This window comes from Trichoderma atroviride, chromosome 5, assembly GCF_020647795.1.
Source record: "Trichoderma atroviride chromosome 5, complete sequence".
Taxonomy (NCBI): domain Eukaryota; kingdom Fungi; phylum Ascomycota; class Sordariomycetes; order Hypocreales; family Hypocreaceae; genus Trichoderma; species Trichoderma atroviride.
In genome coordinates this window covers 1,200,483-1,224,925 of record NC_089404.1, presented here as the reverse complement: position 1 = coordinate 1,224,925, position 24,443 = coordinate 1,200,483, and the positions used below count along the sequence as shown (strand labels likewise).

The 24,443-nt window shown below is 50.8% G+C and overlaps 6 protein-coding genes and 1 non-coding gene across 8 annotated transcripts; 4 read left to right on the top strand and 3 right to left on the bottom strand.

Annotated features, from left to right (window-relative positions):
- Nucleotides 1-631: 631 nt before the first annotated feature.
- On the bottom strand, nt 632-710 carry TrAtP1_009608. The gene has a single exon. It is a non-coding gene; the product is annotated as a tRNA-Glu (tRNA).
- A 315-nt stretch (nt 711-1,025) lies between these two features.
- Nucleotides 1,026-4,405, bottom strand: TrAtP1_009607 (uncharacterized protein). Of its 2 annotated transcripts, XM_066114361.1 has the most exons (7): nt 4,270-4,405; nt 3,654-4,132; nt 3,356-3,544; nt 3,154-3,286; nt 2,094-3,101; nt 1,926-2,035; nt 1,026-1,860 (listed from the first exon to the last, which is right to left on the bottom strand). In XM_066114361.1, the coding sequence occupies exons 1-7, from the start codon at nt 4,297-4,299 to the stop codon at nt 1,389-1,391; spliced, it is 2,421 nt and encodes an 806-aa protein (XP_065970458.1). In that variant the 5' UTR covers nt 4,300-4,405; the 3' UTR covers nt 1,026-1,388. The 2 variants fall into 2 exon arrangements, with proteins under 2 accessions (XP_065970458.1, XP_065970457.1); XM_066114362.1 differs by having other exon boundaries at nt 3,654-4,405.
- A 134-nt stretch (nt 4,406-4,539) lies between these two features.
- TrAtP1_009606 (uncharacterized protein) lies at nt 4,540-5,775 on the top strand (the record flags this gene model as incomplete). Its single annotated transcript, XM_066114360.1, has 4 exons — nt 4,540-4,655; nt 5,528-5,588; nt 5,666-5,704; nt 5,758-5,775. The coding sequence occupies 4 exons, from the start codon at nt 4,540-4,542 to the stop codon at nt 5,773-5,775; spliced, it is 234 nt and encodes a 77-aa protein (XP_065970456.1).
- Nucleotides 5,776-6,203: 428 nt separating this feature from the next.
- TrAtP1_009605 (uncharacterized protein) lies at nt 6,204-11,702 on the bottom strand (the record flags this gene model as incomplete). The annotated part of the gene is made up of 3 exons (XM_014091306.2): nt 6,204-6,755; nt 6,813-11,225; nt 11,286-11,702. 3 exons carry the CDS (start codon nt 11,700-11,702, stop codon nt 6,204-6,206), a joined length of 5,382 nt encoding a protein of 1,793 aa, XP_013946781.1.
- Nucleotides 11,703-12,211: 509 nt separating this feature from the next.
- TrAtP1_009604 (uncharacterized protein) lies at nt 12,212-15,207 on the top strand (the record flags this gene model as incomplete). Its single annotated transcript, XM_066114359.1, has 3 exons — nt 12,212-12,412; nt 12,497-14,653; nt 14,710-15,207. 3 exons carry the CDS (start codon nt 12,212-12,214, stop codon nt 15,205-15,207), a joined length of 2,856 nt encoding a protein of 951 aa, XP_065970455.1.
- Nucleotides 15,208-18,492: 3,285 nt separating this feature from the next.
- On the top strand, nt 18,493-19,857 carry TrAtP1_009603 (uncharacterized protein; the record flags this gene model as incomplete). Its single annotated transcript, XM_014091309.2, has 1 exon — nt 18,493-19,857. The coding sequence occupies exon 1, from the start codon at nt 18,658-18,660 to the stop codon at nt 19,855-19,857; it is 1,200 nt and encodes a 399-aa protein (XP_013946784.2). The 5' UTR covers nt 18,493-18,657.
- Nucleotides 19,858-20,812: 955 nt separating this feature from the next.
- Nucleotides 20,813-24,438, top strand: TrAtP1_013362 (uncharacterized protein). Its single transcript, XM_014091061.2, has 2 exons — nt 20,813-22,702; nt 22,787-24,438. Exons 1-2 carry the CDS (start codon nt 21,240-21,242, stop codon nt 24,198-24,200), a joined length of 2,877 nt encoding a protein of 958 aa, XP_013946536.2. The 5' UTR covers nt 20,813-21,239; the 3' UTR covers nt 24,201-24,438.
- Nucleotides 24,439-24,443: the final 5 nt, after the last annotated feature.

Here is a 24,443-nt window from a genome sequence, read left to right as displayed (position 1 = left end):
ACAAAATCGATATACTCGTAGCACAACAGCCCAGCAGCCTTTCTTCTGCCATGGCAACCACATCACGAAACACAGAATTGTAACATGTTTACACGTACCATCTGCATCATCGTCTTCTAGCCCCGCGCAACAACTCCATTAGCCTCATGCAAAACATCACGCCGTCTGCCTTGTTTACCTGCATTCGGGATTCTAACTGGGCGCAGCGAAAAAAAAGAGAACAAGGACCAGGGGGGGGGGTGCCCCGTAACCCCATGATTTTTTAGCGGCGGACAGGGCTTTTTTGCGCTCGTCTCACACACAAGATCGCCTTGTTTACTGTATTTCGGGATGGGGCCAATTCGACCAACGACAAGGTTCACCATCTTTTTGGGCCAATCCACGAGAAATCCTTCGTTGCCCATCAGCTGGTGGAGCCGTGTTGCATTGACTCCGTTTTGTATCAGAAGTAAACATGCATTATGCCCTGCTGCGTCATTCTGCAGCATCTATTGGTGTAAGTTTTAGTGCTCACTCTGGCCATTGTACGAATTAAAAATCAGAAACACACCCGCCAAAACAGACAACACAATACAGTTCCATATCATCAACATGGAGAAAATTAAGTCAAAAGGTCAAAAAGAAACATCGTCTCCGATACTGGGAATCGAACCCAGGGCTGCTCGGATCTTCATGAGAGCGAGCGATGTTAGCCACTACACCATATCGGATTATCTTGTTGAAAGCCACCGCCCTATTGCTAACTGTAAACGGCGCGCCACTCCAGCCCCGCATTCAATCCCGCTCCGCGCCGCGAATCCGTCTCACTGTCCGATGTAAGTGGGATAGTAAGCTTCAACAACTGTTTACTTCCCCATTCTCATGCTTCATGCTTCATTGTTTATTGTTTGACTCCACGAGGCTCTTGAAAGCGTTGCCTAGGTAGGCGTTGTTTATGTTCTCCCAGAAGGGATACCTGCCTACCTCACTGCAGTCCTTACAACCAAAAGTATTACAAGTATGAAATTCGCGATAGTCGAATACTTGCCCATTTGCCAGCTCCCTATAAAACAACCAACACTTAAGCACAAGGTCCCTCGCCTCTACAAGTATAGCTATAAGCTCAGTAGCTGTGTCACAAACTTCAACATCAAAAGACCTAGTACCGTCGCATAAATAGCCGATCACCCGAGCGACGGGCCGGCGCCATTGGCGATGAAGCGATCCAAACAACTAAAACTCCACCGGACTTGTTCGCCGGTCTCTTAAAACATATACTATGTGTACTAAGATATGTACCACCCCATTAGGTAGTGTATGATACGCCTTCAAAACGAATGCCCAGAGGTATCTTGTCCGTAATTAATCCCATGCTTGAAAAAGCCACCCGCCCATTACTTATATACCGATTATATTGCATCGCTGGACCCCGACCACGACCGCATCGTCATGTCTTCCGGCCCGTCGTCCGGAAGGGGGTCCCCCATGTCCATTATACCATACATATCCCACGATAAAAAGTTTTGCAAATCATCCAAGTCGAGTGCTTCGCACATTGGCTGCGTCGGGGCGTTTCGCTTGGGATAGGCTGGAGGCGACAGCTGTGGTAACGCTGTTGGCACCGGCTGCTCATGCTGAAGACCTGACCGTGATGAAGTGAGGACGTCTTGGCTAAGGCCGACAAGCTGCTGCGCCGCATTGTTGCGGTCCCATGCGGCAGCGCCTGGGCTTTCGGCAGACCAGCTTAGTCCTCGAACGCCGCTTGCACGATCCGCAGCTCGCCTTGTCGCAATACCTGTCCGTGCAAGCGAGTGAAGAGAGATGGAGGGGAGGCTAAACTCTGGCGTAGCGTGTACAGGGCTGGCTGACGTATGATTCGGTCTGTAACGATATATCAGTCAGCATGAGTGCGGTTGGAACAGGGATAATAGTCTTGAGCTCCTCACTTTTCGCCCTCGTGAGTTTCAGAGCGAACTTCAGATAGCATCCTGCTCACGAGATCATTCTGGCTAGTGGATTGCCGGATCTTGGACAGCCATCTATCAATTGTATTGGACTATGGCAAAACAGTCAGTATCTGCAGCTCCTTGCCAGAATTAGAGATGGAGACTCACCAGTGATTGCGCAATTGGAAATAGAGCAGACATCATCTTAAGAACCCGACGATTGCTCTCAACAGCATTGATGGCATCCCCCATCTTTGACTGGGCATCGGGCCTATTGGGATCGAGCAGACGCGCAACGTAGTACAGCATCACCCTGCTACTGTCGTACACGAAATATGGTAGCAAACTGTCAGATAACAGGTGAGCTCCATGATCGGCAGCTTCTGCCAAGATATCTGCAATTTGTTGTGCATGATGATAGCAGTTGGCTTGTGCAGACTGAAGAAAGTCGTGGTGTTCTGGTGGCACAGATAGAGGCTTGGGAAGCTTGAACAAGTCCGGCATGGATATCTTGTATAGCTCCAAATAGTTGTGGTGGTATGTGCAATGTATCAGAACCAGCGCTCCCAGCTGATTTGAGTCCAATCGAGCATAAATGGTTTCCATAGAGTATTCGACAAATTCTGGCAGCTCCCTTTGCCACAGGCGTAGATCGGCGTCAAGAGCAGCAAATGGCGAGTCGGGGAGCCAAGGAGGGAGATTGGAGTCCAGCTGATTAACATATCTAACGATTCGCTTCCAGAGCGCCACCACTCGGATGTAGTATGCCATGATGCCCATGTTCGCAGACGGCTTTCTCGGCACCACGGACGGAGGTAAGAATTGGAGGACATGGCCCACGCCTAGCGTTTCCGTCACCGATGCTATGCGAAGACCGAAATTCCTCTCATTTGTAGGCAGTTGGATCTTGATGTCGTTTTCGCGCAGAAGAGTCAGCTGGTCAATACCGCTACCCGCCCATGCATCGAGGACGTAGCACGCCCACATGAGCCTCCGACGACTCTCCCTGGTGACAACCGATGGAGCCGATTCGTTGGAGTCACCGCAAAGAACATCGGGGGATGCTTCGACGTTGATTTTCAGGGCATGAGCCATGCGGACAGCAAGACCACTTAGCATCAGGGCATTGGAATACTCTCCTTGTCGGAAGTGAAAGTCATGAAGTAATATGGCGACCTGAAACGGTGAGTTGGGATCATGATTATCAAATGATATTGAGTTGACATACCATGAGTCTTTGGACAGAAATCTTTCCAAAGTTGGTCAAGACGAGGAATTCGGCTCGCTTAGCCCACTGGTTGCCGGCCAAGCGGATGAAATCAGAGGCTGGAGGGTGGTCATGTTGATTCAACACGTAGAATCTGAAGATGGTTAATTAGTATACACATCGCATCGTATTGGTGAGGGAGTTGCTGAGATGGGCTACATACTTTGCCCCGTGAGCACAAATAATGTGCAGCAGTGCCGATTCATCGTCCGAGGTGAAGCCCTTGTCCAGCTGCCGCATGAAGGACGGCTTATGCACAAAGGCGAAGCAGCGGATGGGATGGACGTTGGCAAAGTACTGCTCCACGACACGGCGCAAGTTGCGGCCGGTGGGAAGACTTGGTGAGACAAGCCTAAGGAATTATGTCAGTCCGGTCTTCCATCATGCCAACCGTCAAACAGCCACCGAAGAAGTCCTTGTTTGCTTCCTTTGCATATAGCATCGCACAAGATTCCACATACCATGACAAGATATCTGATCCCGAAGGCTCAATAGAAGCAACACTCTGCAAGCTCCCCAGGCCCGGTACCTCGCCGGGAATCTGCGGCTCAGCCGATCCGTTGCTGGTCAATGGCGTCGCCAACTGAGGGTTCTCGGCCTCATCGCTGCCGTCGGCAAGCAGAGCGAGGGCAGCCAGCTCCCGCGACTTGCTCCGGCTGCCCTCGATCCTCGCCCCAGGGTCCATGTTGCGGGCCCATCGCGGCGCTGAGCCGCCGTCGTACACGCACTCGGTCTTCTTGGCGGTGCATCGCGAGCACTTCGGGCGGTCGCCGTTGCACTTTGTCTTGGACAGGCGGCAGCTCTTACACGATCGATAGGTGCGGATCTTGCGCAGCGCCATGGGCGAGTTGCGGCTGGCCGTCAGGCCATTGTCGCCGACGCAGTCGAGCTGGAGGCGCTCGCAGTTGCGACATCCGTTGGGGCGGCCATCACACTTGACCTGCGATGCGCCGAAGAGGCATGGGTTAGGAAGCTGTAGCTGTAGACACAAAGAGCAGACGCTGGGAGAAGTGGGGTGGTGATAGCGATAGGCTGATAGCAGCAGCTTATAGCAGCCGCAGTAGTGCTGAAACTCACCTTGCGCGCTCTGCACACCCGACAGCCCATCGTGGCGAGTGCCGGAATCGCATTTGACACCTGGAGAAGGCAAAGCAGATGCACCGCAGCAAAAGGCGCAGAACATCAACAAGGAGAGAAGGAGAAGCAATCCGGCGCAGGGCCCGTCTGAGAATACTGAATAATTGCGACAGGCCGGCAGGGCTTTTTGGTGCAAAATGGCCTGGCCGAGGGACCGATAGGGCGCTAGTGCGGGTGACGTGCTCGGGCGCCTCCAAGACGTTTTCGCCCATGGCCGCCCACGACCCCATTGCGCGATCGCCCAGCGGCCCTATCAGACGGGGCAGCAATTACGTGTTTTCCGGGGCTGTCGATGAGGCCGATGAGCAAGCGTTAGGGAGGATTTGGTGAGCGAGGAGCGCTGCTCGCGTGATGCCGGGCCTGGGTGGCAGAAGATGGCCTGGACGACAGCCGACTTCTCTGAATTTCTAGCGAGGGTACCCCGAGAATACACCTGACTGCGCTGTACCGCCCAGCGGCCCGTCGGTGCCGGCGCAAGTATGCCGCATGTACCGCTAATCGTCGGCATGTCAGCTTGAATGCGTCACTTCTAATTCATATGGCGACACTGGTGAGTGAGGAGTAGGCAGTATTTGCTTTCATGATTTACTGTGATACTAAAATACGCTGCTTTTACTTTATTGCGTAGTGGTATACGGGATTGCATGTAATATTTGGTGTTCTGAGGAATATCTTGACAGCCTGTAATTGCAGACTCGACGTCTAGACACAGCCAATGAAATGTTATATAGCCGTTGCACAGAGATTCAACTCAACCACATTCAAAGTAAAAGCTTCAATATCACCCCTCACAGACATCACAGATAACTTATAAAATGTCGCCCTTCATCACTCCGAAAACCCGAGCAGCCATAACGACATCCCGCACTTCCTGATGCAATCATGCACTGAAACACCACAGCGGCACCGATGGATACATCCAACCGTCTTTCCCCCACCCTCCACGCCAGGCCTCCAGCGAATCGCCGTCCATGCACGAACCCTAATTGGCAAGCCAGAGGGTCCCTAGCACCGAGACACTTGTATGTAAATGCTGCCGAAAAGCCAAGTCTTTTAGCTCATGATCTTCGTCGCATCGCTCTCCAGCGTTTATCTCGATACTGGTATGGTGCTTCATCTAGAGCCATGGGCGTATGGTATCTGGGGATAAATACCTACGTCATGGGCTGATCTGCATTACTGCATCTCATCAATACAGCCTCAAGCCACATGCTCCTTATTCTCTACTCGCTTATGGCTCGCCCGAGCAGATTGTACATGTAAGCAGCTCCTCGGGTGCGGAAACCTCCAGCTACCGGAAGAGCCTCCTTTCTGGATTACTCACCATGAACTCCAGAAAAGCTCACTAGAGTCAAAATGCTCATTTCTACTACATGTAAGTACACATGAACTGCTCAATATCTTCCATTTGACGAGCCGTAATTGTAGCGACTCAGTTCGCAATAGCGGGTGTCCGACGTTCCGCCAACTAGCCCGGAGCTTCGGAGATGTCGGCCGATAGCCCGTCAACGGCCGTTGACTCTTGATATACCCAGATGTTGAGAAGATGGAACATGCAAATTTGTAAAAGCTTCCTGGTGGTACGAAACAGAAACTATTAGGCATTTGCGTGTAGCTTTCCTACTAATGAGCTGATAATACGTCAAGTGAATTCACGCTTTTGCCGCAACGAAGCTTCTACCTGCCGAACTGCCGCTGCAGCAAATCCACTCCGACATCCGAAATCGTCTGATTCAAGAGCCAACAAACATGAACAAAAAAAGGTGTATGCATTTTTACAACTATTTACCAACGCCCAGCCTATCTAAATGGGCCGTCCATTTTTACATTATCCGCACATGGTTCTTTTTCCTTTTACATCTCTTCTCCCCCCTCTACTCCTCCATCTCCTCATCCTCAGCCGCTGCAGCCTCAGCCTCCTTCTTGGCCTTGAATCCAGACGCCCACTCCTGCGCCTTGGCCATGACCCTATCCTTGCCCTTGGGATCGAGCTTCTCCTCCCACGCGGCCCATCTGCGGAACCACTTCTCTGCCTGCTGGGGCTTGAGACCCTTGACTCTCGTCCTCCTCTCGAATACGTCTCTCACGGCGGTGTGATCGGCGCTGGAGCTGGCAATGCCGATTTCGAGATCCAGCAGCTGGTTCCAGATATCGCCCTTCTTGGGGAAAGCGGCGAGAAGACCTTCAAACATGGTTCGGCCGCGCTCGGGCTCGCCGTTGGGTGACCGGAACTCGAGAGCCGCAAATCGGCTGACCATGTTCTGGCCGTTGTGGCTGTCGAGCTGCTGAGTGGCTCTGGGGAGCAGGGCTCGGGCTCGGGCGGGCTCGTTCTTGGTGACGTGCAGGAAGTGTGCGTAGTTGGTCCAGACGCTGGGTGCCTTGGCACCGAACTTCTTGAGCATGGCTTCGAAGAGCTCATCCGCTTGCTATAATAGAAATTAGTATACATTCCCAAGGTAATGGTTAATAGAAAAGATTCTTACCTTGAGCTTCTCTGACTGGATGTAGATACTAGCCAGTCGCTCGTAAACCTCTTGCTCGTCATTGTACTGGCAAGCTCGCTTGAAGACATCCTCAACCGTGTGCTTGCTGCCGTACGCAACCTCCAAGTTGAGATAAGCAACCCAGACGTTGAGCTTCTCAGTCTCCTCGCGAATGTTGATGCTCTTGATGGCTCGCTCGGCAACCTCTCGCGCCTTTGGTAGCTCGCTGACCTGCATCTGGAACGCCATGTAGGCAATCCACAGCTCTGACGAGTCAGGCTGACCCAAAAGCAGACGCTCGTAGTCGCTAGACGTCTGAGGGCCGTGGGCATCGAGCTCAGCAGTTCGGTCGACCTGGGCCTCAGCCTTCTTCTTCCGCTTCTTCTTCTTGTCGGCGTTTTCGGCCTGGGAATCGTTTTCGGATTCTGAGCCAGCGTCATCGAACGGATTTGTTGCCCACGCTGACTTTTTACCTCCGCCTAGACCACCAGTCTTCTTAGTGGCAGCGTCCTCCATCTCTTCGTCGCTATCACCCTCCGCTTCCTCCTCTTCCTCGTCTTCGTCCTCGTCTTCGTCATCATCTGAGGAGTCGCCTTGGTTATCAGTGCCAAGAATCTTGAGTAACGCTTCCTGATCCAACTCCATGCCTTCACCATCATCCTCATCCTCATCCTCGTCGTCGAGTGCTGCGCCAGCATCAGACTCCATGTCAGTGTCCTCGTCCTCAAAGAAGGATGGTTTGAGGCCAAAGCTGATTCTTCTCTTTGTAGGATCAACCTCCAAGACTCTAGCTTTCACCTTATCTCCCTCCTTGTACAGCTTGGTGGCATCCTTGACGGCGTTATCGGCCATCTGGGTTCGGTGACACAAGCCACTGACATTGGCCGAGTTGTCAATAACAATAAAGGCACCAAACTCTTCAACCTTGCGGACGACACCGGTGACGATTTGGCCCTCCTTGATATCGTTGTAACCTACCGGAGGCTTGTAGTCCTCATCAACTACGGAAGACTTCAGGCTGAGCTCAAGTTGGCTAGTCGCGGCATCAAGGGCAATAACGCGGCCCTTTACTAACTGATCAACCTGGAAGCTGTCTTTCCACTCCTTCAAGAAGCGATCAGAAAGATTTGAAATTTTGACAAATCCAGTTACCTGGCCTCCGAGCAAGACAAAGACACCCTTGTCGGCGACATTCTTGACGAATCCTCGTACGATATCACCAGTGGAAAGCTGTGCAATCTTGCTAATCTCCTTGTCCGCAACAGGAAGGGTAGAGCTCATGATTCGAGAGGGTCGCATAGAGAGACGGATTCTTTTGTTGCTAGCGTCGACATCAACAATGGAAACGCGAACAATATCGCCCTTTTTGTATTTGAGAGTATCGACAGTGCCGTAATCGTCGACCATGTCGGGGAGATGGACAGGGCCGGAGACGGCTTCGCTCAGTTTCACCAAAACTTGTCGTTCATTGACCTTGGTAATCTTACCAGGGAGGACCATGTTCTGCTTCAATGAAGCCCAAGTGATGGTCTCGGAGGCATTAGGTGATCGTGCAGAGAGGTCGAGACGCTTGTTTTTGGCATCGACCGATGTGACTCTAACTTTGATGGCTGATCCGACCGGGAAATTGGCCTCTAGGTCGTTTAGCAGAGACAAGTCGTCTGACGCGTCCATGATGGAAATGCGGCCTCGGACGTTGGGAGAAAGGTTCACCCAGAGGTATTGAGATGTTACGTTGTTGACAAAAGCAATGCGGTTGTCGCCAACCTTTAAATCTTCAAAAGTAATTGGCTTGGGCTCCTCGTCGCCAAGATCGCTAGGCTTAGAAGTAAGCTCCAAAACCGAGTGGGCAGATCTATGAGAAAATGGCAGGTATCGATGGTCTTTGGCATCGTGGACACCCATAATCTTGACACGGAGAACCTGTGTCTTGCTGAATTTGCCGAGGGGATCCTTTGGATCGAGGATATCCTCCCATTTATCAAAGATCTGAGACACATCAAGACGACCTTGAGTCTCGCTGTCGACGAGCTGAACGTTCAGCTGAGTATCCTTGACCGATGTGACTTTAACCTTTGTTGTGCTGCCAAATGAAAGGCCATCCTCTGGGGCCGGAGCCTTGGAAGACTTGCCCTTGTTGCCCTCGCTCTCGATAACCAGAGGAGCGTCGGCGGGAGCAACCAAAATACGCTTCAGCTCAGGAATGGTCGCAACGATTTTCACTTCAATGGATTCGAACTTGCGCATGCCAAAGTCAGGTTGTGCCTGAACATCGGCTGGAAGCCTTCCTCTCGGCAGCAATGCGTTGAGATTTCCAGCAAACTGAACAAACACAGCCGTAACTGTAATGTTGCGCACAAAACCCTGAACAATAGCACCCACTTTGGCGTCATGGAAGCTCTTGAGCAGCTTGTTCTCTTGAGAGGCCTTGACCAAGCTCGGCTTCTGGGTGAGAGTGATGGCCCGACGGTTCTCGTTCTTCTCAAGAACCACGAGATCTGACAAAGTTTGTCCAGTAGAAATTCGCTTCCACGCGTATTGGTTCTTTGACGAAGACTTGTCAGTGAGGTGACCCACTGGCAGGATGGCCTTTAGTTGGCTGTCAACAAGCTCCACAAAGATTTGATCCTCCGTCTTCTGGGTGACCTTGGCCGATACAACATCTCCCAACTTCAAGTCCTTCAAAGCTGTTTGCTTGTCTAAACCAAAAGCGCTCGGGTCTTTGCAAGAAACAATAAATCTTCTCGCTTCGGGATCGACCTCAAGAGCGTGTACGCTCAGGACCTGTCCAGCGCGGAAGTGCTCCATAGGATCACGGATATAGGCCTCGCTCATCTCTGATACGGGCAGGAATCCCTTGAGATGTCCGTAGAACTGAACGTGAGCTCCGTTCTTTTGCACCTTGACAATGGTACCAAGAGTTTGCATTCCAATGCTGACCTCGTCGTAAGATTTGATGGTAGGAGCCTCTGAATTCACTAATGTCTTCTTGAGGGTAAGGCGCATTTGTCTCTTAAGAGGGTTCGTAGAAAGAACGCGAGCCTTGACCTTCATTCCGACGCGGAACTTCTTCTCAGGGTTCTGAAGGCGGATATCGGATAGGTGGTTCTCGGGAACAAATCCAGTGATGCCCTCTGCAACCTTGATGATGAGTCCAGTAACACCCTGCTCCTTGATGACCAGCTTCTCAATTTCGCCATTGATCACTGAGCCGATGGGAACGTCTTCAACACGGATGTACTGCTGGTCAAGAATGCTCTTCGCAAAGGAGATACTGAAGAGGCCATCCATCTCGTTGTATCCAACGATTCGACCGCGGTGTACAGTCCCAACCTTGTAAGGTCCACTGGTTTCGTAAAGGGCGTCGACCTTTCCGTCTTTGACACGAGAGATGTGAACAAATCCGCCCAGACCAGCGACACCGGTATCAACGAAGAGACCAATGTTGTCTTCGACATGACGAACAGTGCACTTTTCGACGAAAGAGGAGATAGGCATCACTTCAATGGGCAGCGGCTGCTCAGTTTTTGACTTGGTATCTTGGCGTTTCCGGGTCAGAGACATGATGTGAGGCAACAGCGAGATGCCCAGCTTCGGGTCTTTGGCCGTGGGAAAGTTGCAAATGATTCTCGCCTTGACCTTGGATCCGACCTTGTACTTGGCCTTGAGGTCAGCGTCGTTTGGACCAACGCCGGAGTGGATCAAGTCCGCAGTGGCATCCACTGCGCCCATGATCTTTCCACCCAGACCTCTGCCCTCATTTTCTGACACCAGAATGTTGACGAGTGTGCCGGGGAGGAATGTGTTGATTGTGGTGGCATCGCCGGGCAAAGCCTTTGTGCTTCCGAGCTTGTCTTGCATCAGGGAGAGCTGCACAGTCTTGGCAGCGCCCTTGCCTGTGACCTGGCAGAGGAACACGGCGCCTGGCTGGAGTCTCTCGTGGTCAATGAGGGGGTCGATTTCGCTGTTGGGGAGGAAACCATTCAAGTTTGGGATTCCGAGATCCATGACACAGCCACGATCTTCGACGCTGACCACCGAGGCCATGACGGTGCTGTTGGGCACAACATCATCTTTTTCTAGTCCAGTGTTGGTCTCGCTGGGTCGCAGAGAAAGCTCAATCTTCTTCTTTCCCTTTCCGCTGGCGGTGCTATCTGATGTCGAGACCACATAAGCTCGCACATACTGTCCGACCTTGAAAATAGACTGAAGGTTGATATCGCTTTCATCAGATGACTCTTCTTCGTCGCTGTCGCTCTCCTTGTCGGCGCCGCCTTCAAGTCTGCTCGTCAATTGCTCAGAAATAGTGACAATCGATGCATGTCCGGTAAGGTTGTTCGGCAATGAAATCTCAAGATTGAGTTTGTTGATCTTCGTCACCTGTCCGAGAACCAAGGAGCCCTTGACCAGTCTCTGCAATGTTCATTAGTTTGAGTGTCCAATTCGCATCAATTGCCCACGCAGAAGCCCTACCTTGAAGTTCAAGCTCTCAATCTTAATGGTGTCCTCATCTGCCTTCTTCTCCGTCTTCTTATCACCCTTGGCCGCAGACTTCTTCACCTTCTTCTTCTGCGGCTTGGCGCTCGTCTCGAATTCCTCTTCCCGAATGGCGTCCGCTTTGGCTTCCATCTGAATCTTCTTCTGTTCGAGAGGCGTGAGGACGCTTCCGCCTCCACGGGGAAACACGGGCTCATCATCTTTCAGGACGGAGATGATTGGAGCCTTTGCGCGCTCTTCTGTCGCGGCGTCTGATTTGCGATGCGCCTTGGCAGCTGGCTTCGCATCCTTTGCCGGTGCTTCTTTTTTCGTCGGTCGAGCTTCTTTGAAGTTTTTGGCCGACTTGGAGGGAGGATTGCCTCCAGGGGCATCCTTCCGCTTAAGGGTGCTCATTGTGGTTGTCAGCCGCAAGATGCAAAGGCAATCTCGTAGCCTTTTGCATGGACGACTTTGGCTTCAAAAAATGACCTGCACAGCTTCGACTTCAATCTCGATTTTTTTTTCTGGCGGGACACCGATAAAAGTAGCGTCGCGATAAGGAAAATAGAGTGGGTCTAGAAATTGAACCAGGCCCACTTGAGCCAGTCAAGCCACAGCCCAACCGAAGGGGGCCTTGATGGGAGGCTCTAGCACATGCCACAGGGCATCCCTGGCCCTTTTAGGGGAGAGAGACCGCTATTGGAGCACCCGGAAACGCGCGCTGTGGCGCTCCAGGCATCGTCATCCATCATTCTTACGGAGTCCGCCGAACAAAGTAGCTCCGAGGTACCATCAATTACAGCTTGAACCTTCCAGCCGCTTTCCTGCCTGCCAACCTTGCATCATCGAAGCCTAAACTGCGTGTCCTTTACCTTCTTCCTCATCCATTCTATGGCCTGCCTTTTATCAGTATTGCGTTCGTGATGCCGCCGCGAAAGAGGCAACGCCCCAATCCCGCCGCTCTGAGCTCGTCCAGCCTGCCAACCACGGCTCTGTCGCCTGAGACGTCACTGTCACTGGCGTCATCTGCCTCGGCGCAGCAGGCTAGCGAGCAGAAAAGGCCTCCACAGCCTGGATCCAGCAGCGATCACAGGCCTTCGGATGCGTCACTTCGGGTAAAAGAGGTGAAGAAACCCCCCTTCCTCTTCATCTGCCCACGGGCGGGAACCCCTGGATCTGAATGGACAGCCTCTGACGGAGCGCAACAGGTTCGGAAAACCAGCAGCTGGTACGCAACGTGGGCGAAGCCCGCAAAGGCCACCGCATCGACATCCATCGCCCGGGAGAACATTTTGGGAGACACCGTTAGATCCAGGAACGCACCCGATTTCTCTCGATTCGACACGAAGCGAAGCGAAGACACGCACCTCCCCGACAGCCCCGATTCAGCTGCGCCACCTGCATCACTTTCGTCCAAGTCTAGCAGCTCATCTACGAACAAGAAAATAGAAGAGAACAAGCCGGCAGATTCTTCACGTGCCGGAGATAAAGACCCCAGGGCGTCGGGACCTGCTCCGGAGATGCCCCCGATTCCCAAAACAAAGCCGGCTACCGAGCAGCAGGAAACCCCGGAGCCCCAGCCTTCTCAGGAGCCGCAATCTGGGCCAGAGGCTTCCACCAGCGAAGGTGTACAAACAGCCGATGCTAAAGATGCTTCACAGACACAAGCGGCCTCGGCAGGCTGGTTCGGCTGGTGGGCTAGAGCTCCACCTGCCGAACCTCCTGCTCAGGCCGCGCCAAATCCCCAGGCGATAAAAGAAGAGGAGGCATCCAAGCCCGCCGAAAATGTCGAGCCAGCTGAGCCAGCTGAACCAGCACCCTCCGAGCAAGCGCCCCCTTCTGAGCCTCCAGCTGCCGAGAGTGCTCCGGATGCCCCAAAGACGGCCTCTTGGTTTGGCTTCTGGTATGGCACTCCTCAGCCGGACGCGAGCGCAGCTTCAGCGGCTGAGCCAGACGCACCCAAAGAACAACCAGCAGTCCAAGACGCCGAAGCATTTTCGAAGCAGGGAACAGCTACAGGATCAACAGCTCCATCAGGCAAAATGGCCCCACTCAAGAATGAACGCTCGAAAGGCTCAGCTGCTACCGTATCGCGATCGTCCAGCAAAAAATCAGAGATTGAAGAAGAGTCCGCAGTAAAGGCCAAAGACGTATCAACAAAAGATGTCTCTCCGCCTGAAGCGCCGTCGCCACAAAGCCCTCCTCCCAAAGTCGGCTCTACTTGGGCTTTCTGGTACAGAGAGCCCTCAAAAAATAAGGATAAGGCGCCACTACCGGAATCAGGGCAAATTGCGGTCATGGGTGAAGGGTCAGAGGCCCAACCAACGCCTATGGCAGAAGGAGCTATCTCAGAAGCGCCGGCCAAAGACCCTAAAGATGATGCATTGACACCAGAACCGCCAGCAAGCGTATTGTCGTGGCGCAGAACCAAACGGATTCGACCGATATCGATGGATCTTGATATCCAGCGGCCGCCTTCTGCAGACAGTACAAAATCAGCTCCTGTAGAACAGAGCTTTGCCGCTCCCTCTACCAAAGCAGGGGCCGAACAAGAGCTGCCTGCTTCGAACTCACTGGCCAGGACCGATTCTAAGAAGAAGAAACAGGTGCCTTCGAAGAAGGCCGTCGCTGAGATCGAGTCCACCGTAAAAGAACCGCCCAACGTGCTACTTCCATCGTTTTCTAGCACATATCAAATGAAGGAGAACCCCTCTATCCTGCGACAAATTACGAATCTCGTATTACGAACCTCGCAGCAACCTCCAAATCATGTCTTCCGTGTCAAAGACACCCCAAAGATCCGCAAGGCAGTTGCTATTGGCGTTCATGGCTTCTTTCCAGCGTCATACCTACGTCCTATGATAGGCCAGCCCACAGGAACCTCTCTGCGATTTGCAAATCTTTGCGCTGAGGCTATTCGCAAATGGACCGATAGCCATGGCAGCCCCAAGTGTAAAATTGAGAAGGTTGCCCTCGAAGGAGAAGGCAGAATCAATGACAGAGTGGCAAATCTGTGGAAGCTCCTACTAAACTGGATTGAGCAGATTCGCCAGGCCGACTTGGTTATCATTGCTTGCCACTCCCAAGGAGTGCCAGTCAGCATCATGCTGCTGGAGAAGCTGATTGATATGGGGGTGCTAACAGACACCAGAATTGGCGTTTGTGCCATGGCCGGCGTGGCCCTCGGCCCTTTCCCAGACTACAAATCCAGCATCCTGATGGGCTCTGCTGCAGAGCTGTGGGAGTTTGGTGATCCTAACAGCGCCAACTCAAAAAGGTTCGAAGCTTGTCTCAAACGAGTAGTCGATTTTGGAGCTCGTGTCACATTTGTGGGCAGTATTGACGACCAGCTCGTCCCTATGGAGGTAAGATGATGTCCATTTTTGCCAACTATGAACAGGAGTAGCTAATACGTTTATAGTCTGCTGTGTACTCGCCTGCAAATCACCCTTACATCTACCGTGCTGTCTTCATCGATGGTCGAGTACATGCTCCCGATTTCATTTCCCACCTGATTGGATTCGCACTCAAGCTTCGCAATCTGGGTATATCAGACCACGGCCTCATTCGTGAACTCTCCGTTGCCCTTGCCGGATCACTCTACTCTGGCGAAGGCCACTCACGCTTGTACTATGACGCAGCCGTATATGACCTCGCCATCATGCACGCTTTAGAGACGACTGCCACGGCACAGCCCACACCTTGCGAAATCCCAAAGCGAGAGACAACACCTCTAGCTTCATCCAATCCCTATGTGTTGCCATGGATCATGCGCGGACTTTTGGAAGAGGATTTTGTCAAGACGCAGCTCAGTGCTGAAACGGAGGAGCTGCTGAGACAATTTGACGACTGGAAGCCAACGAATAAGGCACTCAAAGACGTCAAGTATCGCCTAGAGGTTGTTCGCTCCAAACTATAAGCGTAGACGATATCTCCTTGTTTATTTTGCCATTTGACGTCACATTTACGACCCTTCTTTCAACGCTCTGGGAGAGACGTTGCAGTATGACTATTGATACACTTTGGGCACGCCGTACGCGCAAGCGACAAAAGCAGTGCATAATATTTTTTGAAGATTAGCGAAACAGCATGGTTAAACACGGATTTTGAGTTTAAGAGTGAGATTTATTTGGATTTCGTCTACCTTATACATAGAACGGTGTAGAGAGAGGCGAAATGGGAACCACTTTATTGTATAATCCACTGAGGGCAGTCAAGAATTTGCGGTGAAATATGACTTTTATTCCTCGTAACTGCTCTCTCTCTACTTTATTTCTAGCACAGTAAAATAATAATACATGATTTGTTTTACTGTTGATATGAAGAACTGGTGGCTACTGTAGTATATTGGATGGTGATAGATGCGGAGCAATTTTTAGCAGCATTGGATACTAGTGAAAAGAGTATCCTTGTTTGCTTTCTTATGCTTATGCACGTAGTACAAGGCGAGTTACACAAACATTGCTTCATATCCTTATCTAGAAAGTACTTGAATGGTGGCCAAGTTGCCTGAGAACGAAAGTGTTTGCTTGCTTGGAGCTAGAAAGACATGGATAGCCAGACGGAACTCATCTACCCGGGTCTAGTTGATCTAGGCCGTAAATTGAGGAGGTTTAAACATACCTAAGAGAGCATTTTGTAGGTAAGAGTAACATTTTACAGCCACTCAGAGCAGATATACCTGAACAATTCCCAAAGGATGAAAGCAGGGTTGGGAGGTTTGACCGAGTGGTGCTATACTTGGAAGTAAAAGGCAATGTCTTGGTTCACTTCTCAATCCTTCAAGGATCAGCATCGGATAAGTCGGTCTGCACTGGCCTATGCAAGGGGTTCGGCCATTGGTAGGTTATGGAATGGAGTCTTGTCTCACCTGGATGTGAGGTTTGCCACATTGGAACTTTTGCAGCTGTGATATAATGCACGTTGGAGAGACATGCATGCTTCTATTAATACTCTGCATATATAAAGGGAGCATTTCTCACGACAAACTTGCTTCTTGTAGCACCAATAACTCAAGCTAACAGCTTACTGATTCTCATCTACTATTTCTTTCACCATGATGTTTAAGCAAGCTATGGTGGCATTGCTGCATGCAGGCCTGTGAGTAGTACGCGCTTCAGTTTATCTCTTTGGACATCCATCTAATAGCTTTAGCTGCATGGGCATCGTTATCCCGATTACCCCCATCCCGATTCCGACTCCCTTTCCAATTGGCCCTATCGCAATCGATCCCCCCCATCATCATTGATCCCTTTCCGATCCCGGTTCAACCCTATCCAGCGGGCTGCCCAACTCACACGATTAACCACAGCTGCCCTGCAATGACGTTGCACTGTGGTCCCCAACCAAACTGCGAAATACTAAAGACGGTTACTCAGCCGTGTCACTGCCCACTGCCGATGCCGACGGTGGCAGCTCCCTGCCCGACTTGCCATACTGGCTGTGGGACGATCGTGAGGACGGTGACGGCTGTGTGCACTGGGCATATACCGACGGCGACTGCAGCATGAGTGCGCAAAATGATGTGGCTTGTGGGAGGAGAATGAGTTTGTTTGTCTATCTGGTGGATGCTGGAAATGGTGGAACTTGGCCGTTGTGGGATTGATACGATTTTTGCCGATGACTTGGCTATTCAAGCCGCATATGTGTAGTACGCAGGGAGCATAAGAGAATGTTATTCGTTTGATGTGTCGTACGATGGATTTGTGCGACAAGGTTGTGTATAGAGCTATTGCCGTTATATCCATAGGTGCTATATCTATAGACATGATGCCGACATCGCTACACATGGTGAAACTTTGCTTGCCAGTACGCTTTCATTAAGAAATGTTGAATGATGGGTCAGTAATTTTGGACAAGACGTGTGTCCCTACCCATGCAATCAGTACTATTAGTAAGGCAAGGGGCTCATCGAGATACTACCCGGGAAGTTGTCACTCAACATCCCGGATAGATTATCTGATACCCTGGAGGTTAGCATAATATTTTCAATTGACTAATTCTCTCAGAATTTGAGAACTGAAGAATTAAAGCTACAAACTAGTCTTTTAGAGTAGATTTCGAGATCAAACTTAATCACTTTGTGGATAATCCCGCGGTCAACAGTTACAATAGACAATTCAGGCCTCATGATTTAGTGTCTTACTTTTGCTCGTAGCTGCCGAGAGCTTATTTGCTTTCTTGATAAAACCACACCTGGCCGCTAATGATCATCATGTATCTGTCGGTAAGAATTGGATATATGTTTTTAATTACTTGGACTGTATGAGATCGAATGCGTACCAACACGTCGCTGGATTAAGGAATACAACTTCAAGTTGTCAACAGTACTAACAAGCATTATAAAATCCATTCCCAAAGTGCAAAAGAGTCAAAAACGCTTAACCAGAGATCAAACTACTAGACAATAATCTAAATTCTTTTCTGGAAATCTACACACATCATACCGCTTGCAGTTGATGCAATGAAGCGAGCATTATTAACCATCGAGCCAAATATTCTTACAAGAAATCAAGTCAAATCTACTTATAATTATTCAAGTACTGTTAACCACTTAGAAGACTTTATTATAATGATATGGCCTCTTTTACAAATGACTCCCTCGAATATATCCAGTCTAGTGGCCCAGACAGCGGTGAAGCCAAAGGTTGCGCACGCCGCCCCAGCTCATATTCTATAACCGCACATGGGGCAATCAGATGTTGAAGTATTGTAGGCAGCTGTCAGTACCCTCGGCTTGAAGTGATGCATCTTCGCTGGCATTGCCGAGTTAGTCCGAGACAATTTGAAATAATCCAATAGCTGTTACTGTTGGTTGAATCAATACGCTCCTTAACATAGGCATCCATGACGGAGGTCAACGTATAGTAAAGTGGCTGAGTCGAGTTTGCAACCAAATCGCGCATGCCTTTTGATAGGTAGCGTCTATGCATTGCCAAGCTTCACCGTTGCCCCTAATTGCAGAGAAGACTATTTTTTTTTCCTCTTTCGGCTTCTCCCGTCAGCAGGGCTGAGGCTGTGTTGTGGGATCTAGCGTCTTGTGAGTTATAAGGCGTAGGCGTATAGCTGACAGCGTATTGCGGAGCGTATAAGGTGGGCGTATGACCGCATCTGCACTAAAACGCCATTTGGAATTAAGCTTTATTTGAGTTCGGAATAAGCGTATTTTGGAACCTTGGCAAGCTTCTTGAATATCACGGCGCAATCATTGTCTATTTATTTGCTCCCTTTCCCTGCAATTGCTTCTTCTAATCACTTGCAACTCACCAGCATTCGCTTTGACACATAAGATTGGGATTCCTGAATTACATCATTTCCTTATCGACCAACTTCAACCTAGCCGGCAGCTCTTTTCATCTCTCGGCTGACAATGGCGTCTAAACTCCTGCTCGGCACCCTAATGCTCCTTCCTGGCATATCTGCCTCGACAAATATTATTCTTGAATCAAGACCTCATGGATACTGCAAACAGCTCAACATCCCACTGCCTATCACTGCAGAGACTGCAGTCTATGACATACCCAAGGTAGACAATGATATCGAAGCAGTATCTTGGGCAATCTTCGACGCCACTCGAACTTCCATACATGGACCCGGCAACATCATCAAGAACACTACAACTTCTGCGACCTTCAACATTCACGCGCAGCTGTGTATTCCCAACTCTGCCAAGAATTCGAAGAAGAATACCTTGCAGATTGCCACCCATGGAGTACACTACGACTCCAGATACTGGGACTCAAAGTACAAGCCGGAGAACCACTCCTATGTTGAGGCAGCACTCAAAGCAGGACATTCGATCCTTACATATGACCGTTTGGGAGTCGGTGAATCTGATCACCCGGATGCATACACCGTTGTCCAAGCTCCTCTGGAACTGGAAATCCTCCGCCAGTTGACTTTGATGGCCCGTAATGGCACCCTGTATGAGTTTGCGGGTCATGCACAGCCCTCCAACTCTTTGTTCACATCGTTGGCCACTCCACACAAAGTCGTTCACATCGGACACAGTTTCGGATCTTTCCTCACTTCTGCATTCATTGCCAGATACGGCCCCCTTAGCGATGGAGCAATCATTACGGGATATCTGTTGACCGAAAACCTCGGCAGCGCTGGTTCGACTTCATTCAGCGTCGAATATGCTGCTACTGGATCCCCTGCTTTTGATCGCCCAAGCGGCTATGTTGTGTGCCAGAGAGATGGTATCCAAAACATCTTCTTCGGAGGAAACCCCAAGACCGCGTTCACCAAGGAGTTGCTCGACTACGGCATCAGCCTCAAACAGCCAGTCCCCATTGGAGAGTTCGCTTCAGCCTGGTCACTGCTTGGAAATCCCGGCCCATCTTTCAGAGCCCCTGTGCAATTCTTGCTGCCCGAGTTTGACTTTTACATTTGCCGAGGCGATTGCCGTGGCTTGGCCAATGTGACCATGTTGAATCAGACTTACCCCAATGCTGCGGCCATTGAGATTGCCCTACAGCCAAATACCGGCCATGCGCTGCCTCTACACAACAACGCCACAGCAGGTTTCCAACTCATGTTCGATTTCTTTTCTCGACACGGACTGTAGTTGCCCTATACATGTGCACTGTGGATGCTGCAACCTACGAGATAGTGATGGGTGGTAATAAGTTAGATTTCTCATGGCTAACGCTATCAAAATATTCTACAAGATGTTATTGGATAATTAGAAAACTAGATACCTGAATTAGGAATTAAGATTTAATTGAATGCCACAGTTTTATACACTTCAACCTTTTGGTCATTTTGAGGGAGGCCACCTGCCCGTAAACTTGTAAATGAGGTACATGAAGATGGTCTAGATGGTCTTCATCTCATATTAGCGTTCAATGCTCTTTTCCACAGATTTCGTTTTCAACGCAGCGCGAAATAGGCCCTGATGCTTATGGAAGCCGTATAAGTCAGGCCTGAGGTGGGCGGCCCTCCCCCTTCTCCGCCCACATCGCCCACCCAAATGGGGAAAATCCTTCTTGGCAGCTAGGATGGACAAAAGGAAAGAGCCTCGCCAACAACAATGTGCACGTTTTATTTTTTTTATCCTCTTCTTAATCCAAAATTTTCCCGATTTGGATGGGCGACGTGGGCGAAGAAAGGGGTGGGCCGCCCGCCACTGGTCCTTTTATTCTATCCCCGCTTAGCGTAAGCCAGGAGGGTAAAAATTCGGAACTGTCACGACCCGTCGTGACAATGGGCCTACAGGGTAGGCGGAACCGGATTAACTTAGGACCGAACCACCAATCAAAGATGGATCGAGAAACAGATTCTCGATCCACCACAGGATCGATAATACAAACATCGATCCTCAACCAGATCGAGGAATCTTTCCTCGATCCCGTCCAGACCAACTGGATATATAAGTTCACTTCACTACGCTCCTTAGATAACTTAGATAGCCAGTTGTTAACACAGAATCAAGATTGCAACACGCTCTGCACTGCTTACACTCTGGTGACATTTGTTTACTATTGCCTACATTGACTACAGGTCTCCTAACCGCCCGCCAACATAAACCCAGGACTGAACTCTAGGTTTGTCCCTTGGGAATCCCTCGTATTACTAATTATCTAGTGTACGGTTCGTCACAGGAACACCCCGTCTAAAATTATTCACGTACATCAAAAGCCATCTAGTGTAAGAGTCGTTCCTGTCCGTACCATCACTTGTTTTTCACTTGTTTTTGATCCGCATTTGCATGCTATCGGGTACCAACATTGAAGCTCAATGGCTTATCCTCACATGTATGTATAGAGGTACACGTGACCTTAGGTAATCAAGCATTCGCTCATCTTCCCCGGAATACAAGAATTAAGACCAAGCTTCAAAAGGTCCATTGGATCATCTGCACAGCTTCAGCCACCTAAGACAACCGGATTATGACATGTTATAAGGGGGGTCTGACATAAATTCCAGCTGAACAAGCGCGGATTCACAATGGCATCCGTCGTGCCTCGAAACACGTACCATACGTACAAACGGGACATGCAGCGGCTCTTATACTGGATAATCCATGCTTCCAACACAATCCTCCAGTCGTCGGCTGCCGCTGAGCCAGGCAGTGACGAGCATCAGAACAGCCAAAATGTGACAGGCCAAGTGACGGTCAAGGAGCTTGTAGCAATGGCCAAGACGATTTCCAAGCATGCTACCCGCGTCCCAGGCGCCATCTACCGCAAGCTGCAGTCGGTTATACGCGCCAGGACAACTGTATACGAGGCCTTTCAGCAGCTCGCAGGCTTGGATACGAAGCCTGACCCAGAGATGGAGGAGAGCAATGTAGGTCACAAGTACTTCATTGATGCTCTGCAGGAGGTCTTTGAGGTTCTCGGTGGCCCTGCTTGGGCGCGGGATCAGCCGAGTGAGACTGGGAGCCAGGGTTCCCGGGCCAATGCTGGAAAAGAAGCTGAACTCGATGCCGAACTCGACGCCGAGGTTGAAAAGGCCAACTTTTCCAACAAATTTGCAGCACTTGGTCTTGGAAACTCTGCGTATGACGGGCCTGATACAGCTGCCGCAGACTCTAGTGACGGCGAGGAATCCGATGAGCCAAAGGCAGCTACCGCCGTGCACCAGCGCCGCCAAGCTCGGCCAGGGAGAGGCAAGAAGAAGAAGGGCGGCAAGCGAGCCAAAAAGAGCAAACAAGCAGCCAAGCCTGAGCCCGCGACGTTGGATCAGGTTCCGCTCGAAAGCTACCGCATCATTGAAGATTCGGACGGCATCGTCACCGATTATCTCCTGGCTGTCTATGCCCTCTTCGAGGAAAGTATCGACTTGCGACTATACATTAGCGGCGTGTGGCATGATGTTGCGTACAAAGGCCTCAACGGCGCCGTAGCCGCTACCCTAGCAGACCTGGCCACGGCCATGGTCAAGCGGGCTGAGGCGGCTATCATGATCGAATTTCCCGGCCACGAGTCGTACGAGACGGTGATGCGGACCATTACACGTGGCAATATAGAGAAGGCAATGAGCAATTTCTCAATGTCGCTTCACAGGGTCTCGAATGGGGATGGGCGGACAGAGAAGATGGAAGAGGCCAATCTGGATGTCAAGGAACAGTTCCTCATCTACGCATATCAGGATCTCGTAGACTTCGTGACCGATTTCCAGACCACTCGCAGCGGTAAGCCGACCAAGCGCATGCTTGAGCAGATAGACAAGTGGAATCCAACCCTGGATCTTCGGCGCGCCACCAAGGAGCAGAGACTGCGCTGGCGTCGATCCTATACCATCAACTGGCTTTACGACCTGGTCAACGTCTACTCCAGCATTGTTGTCCAGCGCAACACGATGAGAGGGGAACACCATGTGTACGAAAAGGTCGACTGGGCCGCCGATGGTCAGTGGCGTGAGCATGTGCGACTCTATGGCATCAACGAGTTTGCCGGCATTGTGACGTGAGCCATTTCTTTGCTTAATTCACCCTTTCCTTCTCTTTTCCCCTTGCCAATACGACAATATTTCTAACTCTTAGAGGACAGCTCTCTTGCCATGCAAAAACCCGGAACCGATGTCAAAAAGCGTATCAGCCCAAGCTTGGTGTTCCAACTGCAGTGTATAGTCGACTCTCTGATGGTCTCACGGGGTTGGTCCATCAGCAGCTTCAGGGGGCATGTGTTGGAGCCACCAAAGAGTGGGTTCCGGCCGAGACGAGACGTCGACCTGTTTCTGGATCGTGAAAACCAGAGATCTGGCAAGGGCTATTTACAGGGCACCGATGTCCTGAAAGAGCTACTGGAGCGAGACAGCATGCTGCACGGCGACCCCAGCCGACACCAGGGACAAATTGCCGTACTTGAAGGCCTGCTGTGGGACTTCCGAGATTGGCTAGGAGAATCCAAGTACATGTCTGGGCTGCAAACGCTGCCACCCTCTCGCTTTTCCAATAGCAACCCTAATGGCCTCTGGGAATATTCGCCGTTCCTCTGCGGCGTCGGATTGGCCGAAGGTTTGGAGCTTGGTTACCGTTTCGGCCAACTGCTCTGGGATCAGATACCCGAGCCAATGCTCATAGTCCACCTACACAACATGCTCGTACAGAAGAAATATCTCGACCGGCCTATTGGACTGTTTGCTAGTCTGGGGGAGACCTTCCGAGCTGCCTTCTTCGCCGATGGCCGGCCCCCTACCTCAGACTTTCCCCAGGCTCTTAGCAACAGAGTTGACAAGACGGGTACCCGTTCGGCACAGCGCCAACGAGCCAGACGCAGGGGGCAAGCTAACTCGTTACACGCCATGCTGGATGTGACCGCGAACAGTTTCTTCAGTCAAAAATCCAATCTCTTATTGTACCGCGAATCTGGATGGAACCTCGACCGTATCCCCAATGAGGATCTCGGCAGGCAAACCCTGCTGCTCAATTTGCGCTCAGATGCCGAATCTTCCAGACAACGCTCCGCTGACATGGGTGGGCCCCATCCACTCCGCCTAGAGTCCGACAATGACCCCATGCCAGTGCTACCCAGGCGTCCAAGACTAGAAGGTCTGTCACGGCGAGAGTTGCTCGAGGCCATCCGAGTAGACATCTACTCGGATATCTGCGGCCCTTTTCCTTATTCAAGTCTCAACTTCCCCTGGGTAACGGCGCGCATAATGATGCTGTTCATGACGTTTGAAGACCAGCTAAAGAAACTTCACAACCCCACGTATAACCAGATCTACCTTGCGAATAGCGGGCGCAATCCTGAGAAGCGAGTCTTCTTGGTGGTTGCGGCGTTGGCTGAGACCGATGAAGAGTGTCTGCGAACCATGGCTAGAGTTATGGAAGAACAGAGAGGAGGCTGGATGGACCACATTTACTGGGAGGACCTTGACGTCTCCTTGGATCAACTTCGCGGCCAAGGGAAGAGTGGTAGAGCTAACGTAATGGCGGCAGATGCATGTAGTATTATGTAAACTGTGATAGCTGGGCTGTATCTAGTCATTATTTATGACGGATCTGGTTCGCTGGTGAAAAGCTGAGCTAAGCGTGGCTTATATGTATACATATATCAACGGTCTAAAAGTTCTGTAGGTGTAATTGTCATCTAATCTAATAACCTGGTATGTAGTTGAAAGCAAGCCATTGCTTTCTTCATACCAACATCCATTGACGCTCAAGTAGATACGCTTACAAAAAACAAAAGAAACAACAACGCA

Excerpts from the sequence above, each read along its gene's own strand:
- TrAtP1_013362 (XM_014091061.2), top strand. The coding sequence starts at position 21,240 with ATGGCATCCGTCGTGCCTCGAAACACGTACCATACGTACAAACGGGAC. Across the intron at positions 22,703-22,786 it reads GAGTTTGCCGGCATTGTGAC|CTCTCTTGCCATGCAAAAAC; the intron begins GTGAGCCATTTC and ends CTTAGAGGACAG.
- TrAtP1_009607 (XM_066114362.1), bottom strand. The coding sequence starts at position 4,375 with ATGTTCTGCGCCTTTTGCTGCGGTGCATCTGCTTTGCCTTCTCCAGGT. Across the intron at positions 3,287-3,355 it reads ATTTGTGCTCACGGGGCAAA|ATTCTACGTGTTGAATCAAC; the intron begins GTATGTAGCCCA and ends AACCATCTTCAG. Across the intron at positions 3,102-3,153 it reads TTTCTGTCCAAAGACTCATG|GTCGCCATATTACTTCATGA; the intron begins GTATGTCAACTC and ends TCACCGTTTCAG.